The sequence below is a fragment of the Manis pentadactyla genome, chromosome 16 (assembly GCF_030020395.1).
Source record: "Manis pentadactyla isolate mManPen7 chromosome 16, mManPen7.hap1, whole genome shotgun sequence".
In the NCBI taxonomy this organism is placed as follows: domain Eukaryota; kingdom Metazoa; phylum Chordata; class Mammalia; order Pholidota; family Manidae; genus Manis; species Manis pentadactyla.
The window spans coordinates 7,484,848-7,500,343 of NC_080034.1; the positions used below are offsets into that span (position 1 = coordinate 7,484,848).

The following is a 15,496-nucleotide window of genomic DNA, read 5'->3' on the forward strand; positions in this document are numbered from 1 at the left end:
ACCCTGATCTTTTTCCGAGTGAGTAGTTCGTTGTTGCAACATTGCTGCTAACCAGATTGAGGGTGAAGTTGAAATTCATGAATTTGGCCACATGGGGTTGAAATGACTTTTCTGTTGGTTGTGATGGAAGATCCACTGGGAGACATTCATGAGGGTTTTGGAGGAAAAGCAGAGTTTCAGAGAATAGCTTTAAGCACAGGGGGATTTTTAAAAGGTGTGGGATAAGGGAGAACAAATGACCTCTTTTTAGTCACATTAGGACCATACATATTGCGCCTAGCTTGCTAACAAGCACCACTGGGCCTTGGTGGCAATTTGAAACCTTTTATTTTCTGGTAGTCGTGCCATGAGGCTCTCATGGGGTCATTTGCATTCTCCAGCAGGCGAGCACGACTAGTACTGGTCTCAGCAAAGTTTGCTTGAATAAGGACTTCCAGAAACTAAAATTAGATTTAAGTAATGGTCCTTCTGGAATTTGCACAATATTGACTTTTTACATTAATTGGTCTCTCAAGACTTCATCTATATAAACATCAGATTTATGTTCATTTATCAGAGCATAATGAACTGTTCCTTAATGGGCTGTATTTTCATCAGTTTCTTGACCCAAGTGGTTAAATATGAATTTTGGAAACTTCTGCTTATTAAAATAGTCTTCACAGATATAAACACAGAAAGCAGAAACATACATTTTTTTATTTTCATAAAAAATGTCATTTAAGTCAGCATAGATGTAATTTCCTGCCATAAAATTATCCTAGGAATTTTTATATTTTAAAAGGAATGGCCATATTCTGGAAGACAGTTTGACAGTTTCTGTTAAGGTTAAGCAAACACTTATCATATGACCCAGCAATCCCACTTCTGGGTATTTACTCTTGAGAAATAAAAACTTCTCCACAGATGTTCAAAGAGGCTTTATTTATAATAGCCCAAATCTAGAAATGACCTAAATGACCTTTAACAGGTAAATGGCTAAACAAACTGTGGTACATCCATATCATGGACAAAAATTCAGTAAAGAGAAGAAACAAAACAAAACAAAAAGGAATGTTTTATGATATATGCAATGATTTGGGTGGATTTCAAGAACATAATGTTGAATGAAAAAAAAAAGCCTATTTCAAAAGGTTGAGTGTATCACTGTATGATTGCATTTATGTAACAGTCTAAAAATGACAAACTACAGATTAATGGTTCCCAGGGGTTAGGGTTGGGGGGAGGTAGCAACTCTAATTGGATAACACAAGGGATGCACCCCAAGTTTCTTTGCAGGGTGGGGAAGATCTGTATATTGATTGTGGTGATGGTTAAGTTAATCTGTACATGTGATAAAATTCCTTCACAGAATATAAAAAAATAGAATGCATGCAAATCTTGGTGAAGTCTGGGTAAGGTCTACAGTTAATTACACACATGCATATCAATTTCCTGGTTTTGGTAACTACATTGTACTTATGTAAGATTTTCATTGGGGGAAGCTGGGGGAAGGGCACCTGGAAAGTCTCTCTCTCTGCACTATTTTTGCAACTTCCAAGGAAGTCTGAAGTTATTTCAAAATGAAAAGTTGAAAAAAAGGGGCCAGATCTTAAGAAGATGACTTTTGGGAAAAGAAATTTTTATGATGATAACATCTATTTTCTTTTAAACTCTACATTTCTAGTGTCTCTTGTAGCTTGGGGAGGGTCTGGGGGTAGGAATCAGACCTCACGTGGTTTAATAATCTGTTCCTGTACTACATGTGTATGATGTGGGGAGATAATATGGTGTCATTGAAATGAGTCAGTCCTTGATGTGAGCAACTCTATCTTCTTTTTTTTTTTTCACTCTTTTGCTTATAGGCTGTGTGACCCGTGGTAAGGCCCTTAATCTGTGTTTCTTTTTTTAATATATAAAATGGTGATCATAATCTCTTTCAACTTCAGCAAGATTGTTATGGGGGTTACATGAGATTGTTCATAAATGTGACTTATGATTTAAACCATGAAATTTTATTGTTCTGTAACACCAGGTAAGCCCAACTGCTAACCTCGTATTCTTTACAGCTTCAAAGGAAGATTTTTTTCATCTAAATACAGCTCTTAAAGTGTTGTTCCTTTTCTAATGTATGCAGGAAGCAGACAATGGATGGACTAGCATGTACACAGCTGCAGCGAATTAATGGAAAACAATCAAAAGTGAAAAATGAAGCAAAGGCCACTCATCTTTTGTTTTGGAAGGCTGTGAATTGAGCATGGACTCCATGTGGTTCTTTGAACCCAGAAGGAGTGGCAGAGGGGCATCTACACCGTTTTCTCTCTTTTTATTATTTTGAGTTGGTAGATTTTATTTCCAAAGAAAAGGGTGGTTCTGCAGCATTTTCAAGTGGAACCTACACTTGTCTTTCAAGTGAGAAAAATCAGTGTGTCCTTTGCCAGTCGTGGCCAGTGGAATGAGGACCTTGGCATGGACACTATCTAGAACATGCCAAAAATATGGATTGAGAAAAGAAAGTTGTTAATCTATGTAACATGGCCCCCCACCAACCTGCTAATAAATTCACTGTTCTTACTCCTTCATTATTCTTCTGTGCGCAGTGTAGATTAAGTGGATTACACTCTAATTAAATTAGACTCTTGGAAAGGGCAGGGCTTCTGAGCAATGAGCTATAGGAGGCTGGCATTCTATTCTTAGCTTCAGTGCTGACTTTGGGGCTGAGCACAAAGCACCCCCACTTCCCAGTGCCTCAGTGTTTTTGTCTATGGGGTAAACAATGTCTCAGAGGGACATGGTGCTGCTTATGGGCTCTATATTCTAACTGAGCTCCAAATTCCTTTATAAAAAGGTACTCTTCGAAGAATTAAAGATGCATTTGTATTTTTGTTGTGACTCTTAATAGGAATAAAGCTTTAAAATCTAATTTCAAAAGCCTCCTACTGCACAGTACATTATCCACGTTCTTAAATACTGCAATCAGCTGTGTGCTGAGTTGCTCTGTGGTTTATTAAAAATAAAAAAAAAGCACTGCAAAGACATCCTGGAGAACTTTTTCAAAGCCGTGTGCAGTGGCTTAACTGTCGGGCTTCCTCTGAAGTTAATGGGACTCATACTGGCAAATTCCAAGCGCCACTTGGGAAATATACCCCATAGTGGCAGTCTAATGCTTCTTATTGATCATAAATATTCAGATAACATCTTAAGGCAAAAGGGAAAGTTTCTCAAGGGAAATAAATAATCCTTAATCAAATAAATCTGCATCAAACCATCATAACTGAGAGCATGCTGCCGAGCCCTGCGGTAGCCCTGCTCTCGGGAATTGCTTACTGGTGATAGTTACCATGGGGCTGTCGAGGAATTTCCGTCATATTTCCCTAATTCCCATTGCTCATGGGAAACAACAGCTTTTCTTTTTAGTTTTTCAAATTTCATGTTTCTAAGGGGAGATACAGAGGTACTGGGGAAAGTCAAAGGGAATAGGTTTGTATTCTGAACAGGCAAGCATTTATATATCGCTGTTGCAAAGTTCGAGCAAGTGTAGATCACTAAGAACCCAGGGTCTATATAGCCAAACATTTTTGCTTGTTCAAAATGTTGTTTTTTTTTTAACCCAAATGTTCAGCATTAAGCCTACCAGCAATCTACTGGATCTTCACCTCATGGCCTGTCTCTAGAAGCTGCCTTGTATCAGGCAACTGTATGCCCTCATGCGGTCTACATTCCCTAAAGATACGACTGTCTCCTCAATATCACCCACTGCTCCTTGAGGTCCAGCCAAAATGACCTGATGCCTCTTCCTTGCACAAGCCAAGTGCACTGGGTCTCAAGAACCTGCTATTACTATTCCCTGGTCTGGAAAGATCTAAATCTTCTCATGGCTGGTTCCTTTTTAATATTCAGGTCAACTTGAGTATCCATTCCTTAGAAAGACTCTTGGGTCATCCGACTGAAAGAAGCTCTGTTGTATTTTCTTCACTGCACTTATTTCTAGCTGAAGTTATCCTGTTTTTCAAAAATATGTTTGCGTATTGTTTTTCTCTGTCCACTGGAATAATAGCTCTACAAGAAAGAGGACCTTGCCCATTGGGTGAAACACAGCCCACTGAGCAACTAGAACCACACTTGGACATGGCGGACACTGTATACGTGTTTTTGGATGACTAAGCTCAAAGGGCATTTACCACTCCTCTGTCTCATACAATCGGTCGTGATATTCTACATCCTTCTTTCCATGAAAACTGTCTCCATCACCTTTGCTCTGTATCAACATAATTAGTCTCCCTCTTCTCAGTTTTGTCCTTCTCTAAGGGTACCGGGACTACTCTTACAGGCAGGGACCAGGCTTATACATCTTTGTGGTGTTTATACCTAAGATCATGCTTGGCACATAATAAATGCTCTGTCAGTGAATGAATTTTCTTATACACATTTGATAGTACAAAATGTTATGATGTATATCACTGAGCTCTACTTAAGCTTACAGAAGGGGTGGGAAATAACCTTTAGTTATGCATTTCCATCTACGGGCAGTCTCCATACGGCCAAGTCATATCAGCTAATCGAGCCACTTTATAAGTTCAAATTTGGGCACCAAGACAACAATGATCTCCCAATAGTCTACTAATGTTAAGAAACATTCAAAGACAGTTCTGGGAGTAATATTACTTATTCTGGAGGTGTCTCCAATTAGGAAATATCCAGAGAGCCTCATGACAACATTGTTCAAGAGAGAATGAAAACTTGTACAAGGCATGTAAGTCTATTTTGGAGTGCAATTTCCTTTTTAGGTTAGAGAGCAGTAAAAGGTAACTTGATTTAGTTGATATAATGAGGCTGATACACAAAGCTGATACTGCAATGACTGTTGTTTTGTAAAGTCTGGCTTCTCATTCAGAGATCTTGGATTACTAGTGATGAGCATAAAAGCATCAGGTTCTTTGCTTATAAACTGATGACAATGGACAAGTTTCAATTAAATTTAAATTTAAAATAGTTATAAACAATAAGGGCAATTTTCTCACAGCTGGGTAGTACAATGGGAAATGGATATTTTGTTATTGTCCTAGGTTCCTGGCACACAGCTCCTAAAACCCTTGGCACCTCCAGAGTACATGCCAGTGAGATGACTGGCAGCTGGGGGTCCCTAGAGAGCTTCAGGAAGGGGCTGGCTACCAGAAAGACCAAGTTGTGATTAGAAAGTTGGATCTTGGAGACCTGCCTGTGGACCTCTGGGAAGGGAAAAGGGCCTGCAGGTTGAATTCCATCACCAAGAGCCAATGATTTAATCAGTTTGCCTATAGAACGAAAGCTCTAGGAATCTCTCTAAACCGTGGGATGTGGAGAACTTCCGGCTGGGTGAACACATGGAGGTGCTGGAAGGGTGGTGTGCTTGGAGAGGGCATGGGAGCTTCATGCCTCCATCCCCCGACCCCCTTAGCCGTTCTGCCCCCTGACTGCTTTGTCCTATGCCTCTCTTCCGTTTGGCTGTCCTTGAATTGTACCTTTTATAACAGATGGATAATAGTAGATAAAGAGCTTTCCTGAGTTCTTTCATGAACTCTAGTGAACTACTGAACCTGAGGTGGGGGTGTTGTGGGAACCCCAAATATGTAGTCAGCTGGGCAGAAGTGGGTGTAGCCTGGGCACCTCAGTGTGTCTGGTATCTGAAGTCAGGGAAGGCCTGTGGGACCAGCCCCTCACCCGTGGGCTCTGTGCTCCCTCCAGGTAGTCAGTGTCAGAACTCTACGACATTGTTGAATGCCTACTTGGTGTCTGGAGTGTTGGAGACCTGGTAGTCTTAGAAAAACCCCACATATTTGGCGTCCGAAGTGTTGTGCCATTTTATGGGGTGAGTATATTTTTCTACAGTGAAATCATGAGTAGGGAATCCTCGTTCTTCTACTTACCATCTTTCTAACTGAGGACAAGTTTCTTAAGCCCTGTCTTACTTCCATGTCTATAAAATAGGATATCGTAGCATGTACAGAGGACTAAGGAAGACAGCATGGAGGGTTTAGGGCAGTACCTAGCATATAGCAAGTCTCAGTACATACCAGCTCTTATTAGCTGGACGGATTGAAATGCTTTAATCAATGTCCTGTGAACAATCGATACAACAGGGTTCAACTGCCCTCAGATGGTGCAATGAAACATACAGAAGGAATCTATATGCACTGGAGGAGCTTGAACACTTAGAAGTAAAGAGAAATAGCAGAAGAATGTATGACCGGCAATTTGATGGGACATAATTTCTGCTAAAGGAGAGAAGAGATTGAAGGTATAGAAAACAATGAATTCAGGAGCCTGTCACTTAGAAAAAAAGATGTGGAAGGCAGAAAAATAGAAAAATGGTGGTCCAGCCTTCAGTCCGGAAGCCAGTGGCCGTTCTGGGAGTCTCCGATGTAACTTTTGAAACATATCAGCAGCTTAGTAGCCTTTTAGTGAGATGGACTCACAGAGATGTCTGAGTGGTGCTGGCCATGTGGCTGATTTCAGTAAAGTCTCTGGTTTTGTTTTAGCCAAAGAAGTGGTCATTTTTTCTCATGAAAATATGGACTTGTCGGCATTTTCCTGAGTGATGGCCAGTTCACATCTAAGTGTGCGTGCTCGGTTCACGGGAGACACACCCATGTGGTTTGCCTTTTGTCCTCTTGTGGAAATATTACGCTGAAGGAGAACTGTTAAAACAGCAGTAAGAAATCAACTTCTATTTAGCATCAGGTGCAGACCTGAGATTAATAACGGGTTGGCATTTTCTGCTGCCCTGAGGTGCACAGAAAGGCTGAAAAATATGGCTCTGCTGTGTCTTTAGAAAGAATCACTAGGGAGTCCAGGAAAGCCAGTGTCAGAAATAATTTGTTGGCTTCCTGACATATCAGGCTCATCCCTGTGATCTAAGTACCCGCCTTTGGTAGTATTTATGATTTTTGGTATATTTAGGGCCATAATAAAAGCGAGAAAGAAGAATGGCTATGGGATCCATTTGTGAGTCTCTTCCACACTTTCTCAGTACTGAGGTCACTGAGTGAGTGGCTGGGGCTGAATGCAGGAAAATCGTAAAGCAGCCAGTCTAGGTAAGTGAAGCTCAGCTTGGGTGGTCTTCCCCAAATATCCTTGTCTCCAAATCAGTAGCAATGCAGTGATCACTGCCCACAGCTGTAGAAATGCTACTTCCAAGGAGTCTTAGGGGAGAGATGTAAATAGAACATGCAGGTATAAGGAAGAGTTTTCTGATTCAGGATACAATTCTACTAGCTTGTAAAGCAGATTCCCCAAACCAAGCAGAGATAAATCAATAGAGTAATCAAGGAAAGCACTTAGTTAAAAAAAACTGAGTAGGTTTGTGTTGCCAATGGGTTTCAGCCCCGGGCAAGTTCATTATGGATTCAATGTGACCAAAGAAATGACAGTAGAACGTTCTTGGGGTGAAAGGGTTTATACCCAACTTGATTCCCACAGTGGCAGGTAGAATCCCGTCCCCTCAGAGTAAGTCTGCAGGCAGCAAGCCAGTCTCTGCCTCTGGGCCTCTCCACCTCTGCAGCCTGTCGGTCTCTGTCCTCAGCGCTGCCACCACTCCAGCCTCTGCTCTGCTCTCCTGCAGCCTTGCAGCCCTGCCACTGTGGTGCCCAGAGCACTGGGCGGAGCTCTTTATATAAAGTCAATAATGATGCATTGCCCACACGTGTGTAGTGAGCTAGCTAACCAGGGCCAAGTGAGAGTCCTGGACACAGGAACCTTCACTTTATCCACAAGGTTTTTTTTCCTTTCCTTAGGATGGTTGTTTAAAATATGTTTTCCGAACACAAGTACACAGTGGTTTTATGATTTCTTAAATCAACAAGCTTTGGAAACACTGCTGGCTCTGGCTAGAGTGCAGAGGTAGGAAGGATGGGCTGTTCAAGAGAGGGAAGATTCGAAGTGTTTGGGAATCAGCCTAAGGGCCTCTGTCAGCTTGCGTCCAAGTGTCCAAGTACTGTCAGTGTGTCTGTAGCACTCAAACCTGTACGAGGCTTGCTGGCTGACCACTGTTGCAGCTTCAGACTGTTTGCAGTAAAACAGCAACACTGGTGAGCTTACAGAAAGCATATCCCACATGGAGGGCACTGTCAGGTGACCACAGTCTTTTCTATTTTCTTTTCTTCAATACTCAAGACCTTGGAAAACGTGTGGGTATGACTTGGGCATGTTCAGTCTGATCACATCTTACAAATACATGGAGTCTTGGCATATCTTAGCTACATTTCCAAACTCTGAACAGTTATCATAGATGAGAGATGCTATTTTTTTCATTTTTGCCACAGTAAATTAAGCTTAACAAGGGAACTACAGGGTTCACTTTACTTTGTACTTTATCATTTTACTGGGGACATCAATCATTTTTATGGACTTGCTAAACAGGGCTTCACAAGTCATTGGGTCCAGCCTGCTGCCTCCAGGCAGGGGACGTCTGGCTCCTGTGTGTGGGCTAAATTTCACTGACCTCATACTGAAGAGCCATATTTGAACCTGTTTCACTATCACATCGATTCAGCTAGACCATGAATCAAGCCATCACACACACATTAAATAAAAGACTGAAGAATGCAGTTATCCTAAATGTCAGTACACACCTTGTCTCTGTTCTAATGGGGATTTATTATATATTGGGTGTATGTGGATAGATAGACATCTCCACGAAATTTTCTCCCCAAGCAATGAACTTATTAGAGGTGGACTGTCCAAAGGCCAAAAGAGTTTATGGAGCTGCATTCACACTGTACCACGTAATACTACGTTTGCACGGTCCTGCCTGAGAGGCCCACCGGTGACTACCACGTATCGCATCAGCCCTGCACGGGTCTCAGACAGGAAGAGGAAGATTAAAGGACTCAGATGTGCTGATTGCTCCAGAGCTGAAAACAGCTATCAAAAGGCAGCAGGCATCTGGGAAAGAACCTTCTTTGCTTGGAAGCCAGAAACACACTGGTGTTGCCTCTGGAATTGGAACAGAATCTATTTTTAATTGGTTTTAAAATCTGGAATGGAACATTCCTGCAGTCACCCGTGAGCCGACCTTATTCTGTAGAAGCTGAGCGAATCCTGGCCAACCATCTGTCTTGTGAATTGTTTGGTTCACTCAAGTTTCAGAGTGTAAAACACTTTATCAGGTCTAAAGTTACCAGTGAATAAAGGAAGCGATGCCTCTCATCATTCTGGAGGCACGCTATCCGATAGGGTTCACCAGGATGATTGCGCTGGGATACATTCCAGCTGACCGGGGGCACAAAGGGGCACTGCTCATATTGTAGAGCAAAAAGGGGTTCTTACACTCATTGAAATCAATGCTTCCCTAACTGAGGGAGAACTAATAGTTCAGGATACCTAATCTGATACAAGTGGGTGCTCCGGAGCCAGGCTATCTGGCTCAAATCCCAGCTCCACCACTTCCTACCCGTGTGACTTAGGAAGTTACTTTATCTCTCATTGCCTCAGTTTCTTCATCTATAAAATATGGAGAATACATGTGCCCCCCTCATAGCGTCGTGGTGAGGACCAAGTGAGTGAACACTTTTACAACGCGAGTGCCTGATCCACGGGTACAGTTGGTGGACGTCAGCTTCTAACGTTAATGACCCGCCGCGGGGCAGGAGCCGGGAGAGGGGGAGGCCGCACCACGAGGGCTGGGGGCCAGGCCCTGACACTCACCTATGACACAGAAGGGCTTCCGGGCGAACCTCAGCCTTCCCTGCCATCCTCTGTACCGACAGCAGCAACCCGCAGACCAGATGCGAACGATGAACTCCAAACCGAAGACGACGATCATCACGAACTCCTAAAACGGCGAAGAAGCGGTGTGAGAGCGCGGCACCGGGGCGCGTCTGCAAAGCTCGCTGAGTATTTCCCGACATTTAGGCACTTGGTCTGAAATATTCGGTAGTTAGTGACCTAAGGCTACCCGCTCCTGTTCTTCCAATCCTCTTAAAGCCGCAGAACGTCTGACCCTCGCACCGTCTGTGTTCCCTCGCACCGAATGCTATTCCTTTTCAAGTCTTTCATCACTTTGCAAATTTAGGAGTCAGTTTTAATACTAAGTATGCAGGCCGAGTTACAATCGGACTTCTCTGGACTACAGAGTGTAACTGACTTTAGCTACCTGGAAACATGTGAAATCAAAGAGGGATGGACTCCGAAAACACAGCTTTACAGTTTTACAGAACACAGACCTTCATTTTGCTCTAAAGAGTGATAAATCCCTAAGGCCTTGAGAGTTGTTCTCAGAGAAAAAAGAAGTAAATATTTAGAATAATACTGAGTTCTCCTGTTACAGTGTCAAAAATCCCCTTATAAAACAGAGAGTTTCAAAAGCGTTGTTGTGTGTGTGGTGCATAAACCCTTCGCCAGAAACGCGACCCCACATTCTCCAAATCTGAAGCTTGCTAAATTGTTACACTGCCCTTCAGTGAGAGCTGCCTGGAAAATGACACCTGCTCTGCAAAACGATTCTGCGATGAGTTAGGCCGAGGAAAGGCCAGCAAAAGAGGCATTAAGCAGTGGGCCACAGAGGGGAAACCAAGTGGGGTTTGTAAGAAGCTGCATCTCTGGGGCCAGCTTGTCACCATCATCTGGCCCCTTGATCCAGTTCATTGAAATCTTTTTCCTTTAAGAAATAAATCCATCTCTTGTTTTTAAGCTAGGGTTGACTCAGCATTTATAATGTGAAACAATATTTATTCATTCTTATTATAGTAGCTTAATTTTAAAAGTGATACAAGGTCTTTATTAAATGTTCACACTTCACAGAAATATTGAACATGAAAAGTAAAGGTCCTAATCCACTCCCTGTCCCGAGATAAAAAGTGTCATCAGATTTAGGAAAGTGGCATTCTTGTTGCAAGTGGTGGGGGTATATGTGTGTTTCTGTAGTTAGAGCGTGAGATAAGGCGCTGCACTTTTGAAATGTCTCGTACAGATATATCATTCTAGCCTTCTGTTATTTCTCACTAATTAATCCACAAATAGTTCTCATGATTGAAAATAAATCTCCATTATCACTGCTGCTTATATACAGCGACTTGAAACTACCCAGGGAATAAATCTTCAAAGAGATTTTTGCACAGAAAACCAAAACTATGGTCAAGAAACACCCATTGATGATGTGAGGGTTTGGTGTAGATTTGGTTTTAAGTATGTGTCTGGGTAACTGAATCTCTTCATTCACAGAGGTGCCTAAAGTGGCAGAACACCTGTTTTGAATCCAGTGCACCTTCCCACAAATTTGACGGCTGGAGATGCCCATGTGCCTGCACCCCATCTGGTTTTACTGGCAGGCCCACTTTTATTCCTGCCTTTAACTCCTGTTGTGCCAGGGCAGTTGGCCTTCTATGTGAGAGGCCACACAGGGGTACTCAAGAAAACACCACATGTAGCCTAGGCAACGAGGCGTTACCTGCCAAATAATGATTTTTCCTTTTCAAGGGAACCAATGACACCAGTCCGTGTACAGCCATTGTGCTAAAGTAAGGCAGGTGGTTGTGGCACTGTTTCTACACGGTACTGAGGCAGGATGAATTATGTGTACAAATTCTCTACTCAGGCCCCCTGTTCAGGAATATTGTTTGCTACTCTTTTTTGAGTGCTTAGGAAAAAAATTCACTTCCAAACAAAGTAAGAGGAAGTTGAAATTGGATTTCACCACTGGGTCACAACTTCGGCCTTGAGGGAAGTAAAATTAGGGTAGAATTCTCCTCCCCTTTCTAGACCCTTGCTTGGCATTGTCTGCTTGGGCTGGGTTTTAAACTGTGTGGACAATGACCTCAGAAATCCCCAATTGTTGAGTGAGTGACAAGCAGGGGCAAGGGCCCTGCAGGTGGCTGCTGGGCGCTTCTTTCCGGCCCAGAGCCGGGCTGTGGGGATGTTCTCTTGTGAGGACCTGGCGTCTATGGTAGGCAACCAAGGTGTAAGAACCACTTTGCCCAGATTCTGCCTCTTGGTTCCTGATATTTCCATCTTATTTCAGTTAAAAGGAGCAAAGTGTTATTGAGCCAGAGAAGGGAATGCATCCCAAATCTGACAGAACAGGGGAGAATGGGATTGTGAGAAGAACACTTTTCCTTTTTTTCCTCTTTTCTCAGCTTTGTTTAGGGCTAACTGACAAATAAAAATGGTATCTACTTAATGTGTACAATGTGTTTTGATACATCATACATTGTGAAGTGATTACCGCAATCAAGCTAATTAACATGTCCATCACCTCACATGTCTAACATTTTTTTTTGTTTGTGTTTATGTGGTGGAAACACTGCAGATTTACTCTTAACAAATTTTCAGTATACAATACACTATTAGATTTCCAGAAGTTAACCATCTTGCATAACTGAAAACTTTGTCCCCATTGATGAACATCTCTATGCTTTTCCCTTACCTGAACAGGCCCTGGTGATCACCATTCTACTGTCTTCTTTTATAAGTTCAACTATTTAAATTCCACATATAAGTGTGATCATGCAATACTTGTCTTTCTGTGTCTAACTTATTTCACTTAGCATAATTTTCCCCAAGTTCATCTCTTGTTTTTAAGCTAGGGTTGACTCAGCATTTATAATGTGAAATGGCAGGGTTTTTTTTTAAGGCTGAATAATATTCCATTGTGTGTGTCCTTCTTTATCCTTTTGTCTGCTGGTGGACATTTAGGCTGTTTCCATATCTTGGCTATTGTGAATGATGCTGCAGTGGACATGGAAGCACAGATACCTCTTCGAGATCCTGGCTTTATTTCCTTTGGATATATGCCCAGAGTGGGATTGCTGGATCATACAGTTGTTATATTTTTAAGTTTTTGAGGAACCTCCATATTGCTTTCCATAGTGGCTGCACCAATTTACAGGATACAACTTACAATCAATAGGGTCCAAGGGTTCCCTTTTCTCCACATTCTCACTAGCACTTGTTATCTCTTGTATTTCTGATGACAATCATTCTAACAGGTGTGAGGTGTTATCTTATTGTGATTTTTATCAGCATTTTCCTGATGATTAGTGATGTTGAACACCTTTTCATATACCTGTTGCTCATTTGTATGTCTTCTTTTGAGAACTGTCTAGTCAGGTTCTTTTTACCTTTTAAAATCAGGTTATTTGTTCTTCTGCTATTAAGGTATGGAAGTTCCTTATATATTTGGATGGTAACTACTATCAGATGCATGGTATGCAAATGTTTTCTCCCATTTCAGAGGTTGTCTCTTCATCCTGTTGATGATTTCTTTTGCTGTGCAGAAGCTTCTCAGTTTGATGCAATCTCACCTAATTTTGCTTTTGTTGTCTATGATTTTGGGGTCATATCCAAAAAATCTTTGCACACATCAACATCAAGAAGCTCTTTTCCTATGTTTTCTTCTAGTTTTATTGTTTCAGGCCTTATGTCTAAGTTTTCATTCATTTTTGAGTTGATTTTTGTATATGGTGTGAGAATAGGGTCCACTTTCTTTGTTCTGCATGAGGTTTTCCCATTCATGATAAAAACTCTCAGCAAATTAGGAATAGAGATTTATTATTTCAATTTGATGAATAGAATCTCCAAAAAAACCTAGAGCCATTGTCATACTGAATGGTAAAAGACTGAATACTTTCACCTAAAATCAAGAACAAGGCAAGATGTTACTTCATCAGTCTTACTCAGCATAGTTGAATAACAGTCACCACAATAACGCATGTAAAAGAAATAAAAGGCATACAAATTGGAAATGCAGACATAAAACTGTCTTCATTTGCAGATGACATGACTGTCTAGAGAGAAAATTATATGGAAGCTACAAAAAAACCCCTCTTAGAATCAATAAATGAGTTCCACAAGTAAGGTTTCAAGATACAAAATTAATGTACAAAAATCAATCACATTTCTGTATACTAGCAATGAGGATGTGGAAACCAAAATAAAAAGCACAATGTTATTTACAACCATGCCAAAGAAAATAAAATGTTTGGCTAACAAAACATGTACAGGATGTGCATGCTGAAAATTACAAAATGTTGAGAGAAATCAGAGAAGACCTAATAAATTGAAATATCTTATTTAGGAATTAGAAGACTCAGCAGAGAAGTCAGCTCCTCCCAAATTGATCTATAGATTTAATGAAATTCCTATAAAAAATCTCAGCAAGCTTTCCTTGTAGACATAAACATACTTATTCTAAATTTATATGGAAAGGCACAGGCCCTACAATAGCTAAAACATCTTGAAAAAGGAGAAAAAAGTGGGAGGAATAATTTAATTGGATATTAATACCTATTATATAGTTCTAGTAATTAAGACTGTGTGATATTAGGTGAGGGCAGACACATAGAGAACAATGGAATAGAATAGAAAACTTAAAAATATACCCAAATAAACATGCTCAATTGATTTTTTGATAAAGGTGCCAAAACAATTTGATGGAGGAAGAAATAGCCTTTTCAATAAGTGGCAGTTATTCAATAAATGGGGGAATTGGAGATACATGTGAAAAAAAAGGAATCTTAATCTATTTCTCACACCTCCTACAAAAATCAATTTAAAATGTATCATAGGCTTAAATGTTAAAACTATAAGAATTTTAGTTAAAAAATATAGAAGAAAATTTGTGGAACGTGGGCTGAGCAAAGAGTTCTTAGACTTGACACCAAAAGCACAAGTAATAAAAGAAAAATCTGCTAAGTTGGACCTCATAAAAGTAGAGAGGATGAAAAGACAAACTACAGACTGGGAGAAAACATTTGTAAATCACATATCTGACAAAGGGTTAGTATCTAGAAAAATATATATGTATACTCTAAAAATTCAATAGTAAGAAACCAATTCAATTAGAAAATGGGCAAAAGTCATGAACAGACATTTCACTGAAGAGGATATAGGGATGGCAAATGAACATGTAAAAAGATATTCAACATCTTTATCCATATAGGAAATGCAAATTAAAACCACAATAAGATTATACTACACACCTATCAGAACAGCTAAAATAAAAAACAGGGCCAACACAAAATGCTGGGGAGATGCTGGGAAACCGGATCACTCATGCATCGCTGGTGGGAATGTAAAATGGGACAACGTCTCTGGAAAACACTTTGATAGTTTCTTATAAAACTAAACATGTAGTTCCTGTATGATTGAGCAATTGTGCTCTTAGGCATTCATGCCAGGGAAATGAAAACTTATCTTTCTATAGAAAGTTGTACGTGAATGTTCATAGTGGAGTTACTCCTAATGACCCCAAACTGAAAACAGTCCAGATGTCCTCACCAGAGGATTGGCGGTGGTATATCCACACCATGGAATACCACTCACAATAAGAATGATGAACTGTTGCTGCACACAACTTGAGCCATCTCTGGGAACTTCGCTGAATGAGAAAAGGCCATCCCGGAAGGTTACATACCTTATTATTCCATTTACGCAGTTTTTTTGAAATAAAAACAATTTTAGAAGTGCAGAACAGAGCAGTGGTTGCTTATAGCTGAGGATGGTGGGGAGCGGAGCGTGCGATGGGAAAGAGGATGTGGATTTGGTT

At 40.9% G+C, this 15,496-nt stretch overlaps 1 protein-coding gene across 3 annotated transcripts in view; it reads right to left on the bottom strand.

Annotated features, from left to right (window-relative positions):
* KCNQ5 (potassium voltage-gated channel subfamily Q member 5) overlaps window positions 1–15,496 on the bottom strand; it is a 448,222-nt gene that overhangs the window by 109,493 nt on the left and 323,233 nt on the right. For all 3 annotated transcript variants that reach the window (XM_036916207.2, XM_036916204.2, XM_036916206.2), the window contains exon 3: window positions 9,661–9,787. In XM_036916207.2, the coding sequence (XP_036772102.2) occupies window positions 9,661–9,787 (127 nt within the window). The remainder of the gene's footprint in view (window positions 1–9,660; window positions 9,788–15,496) is intronic.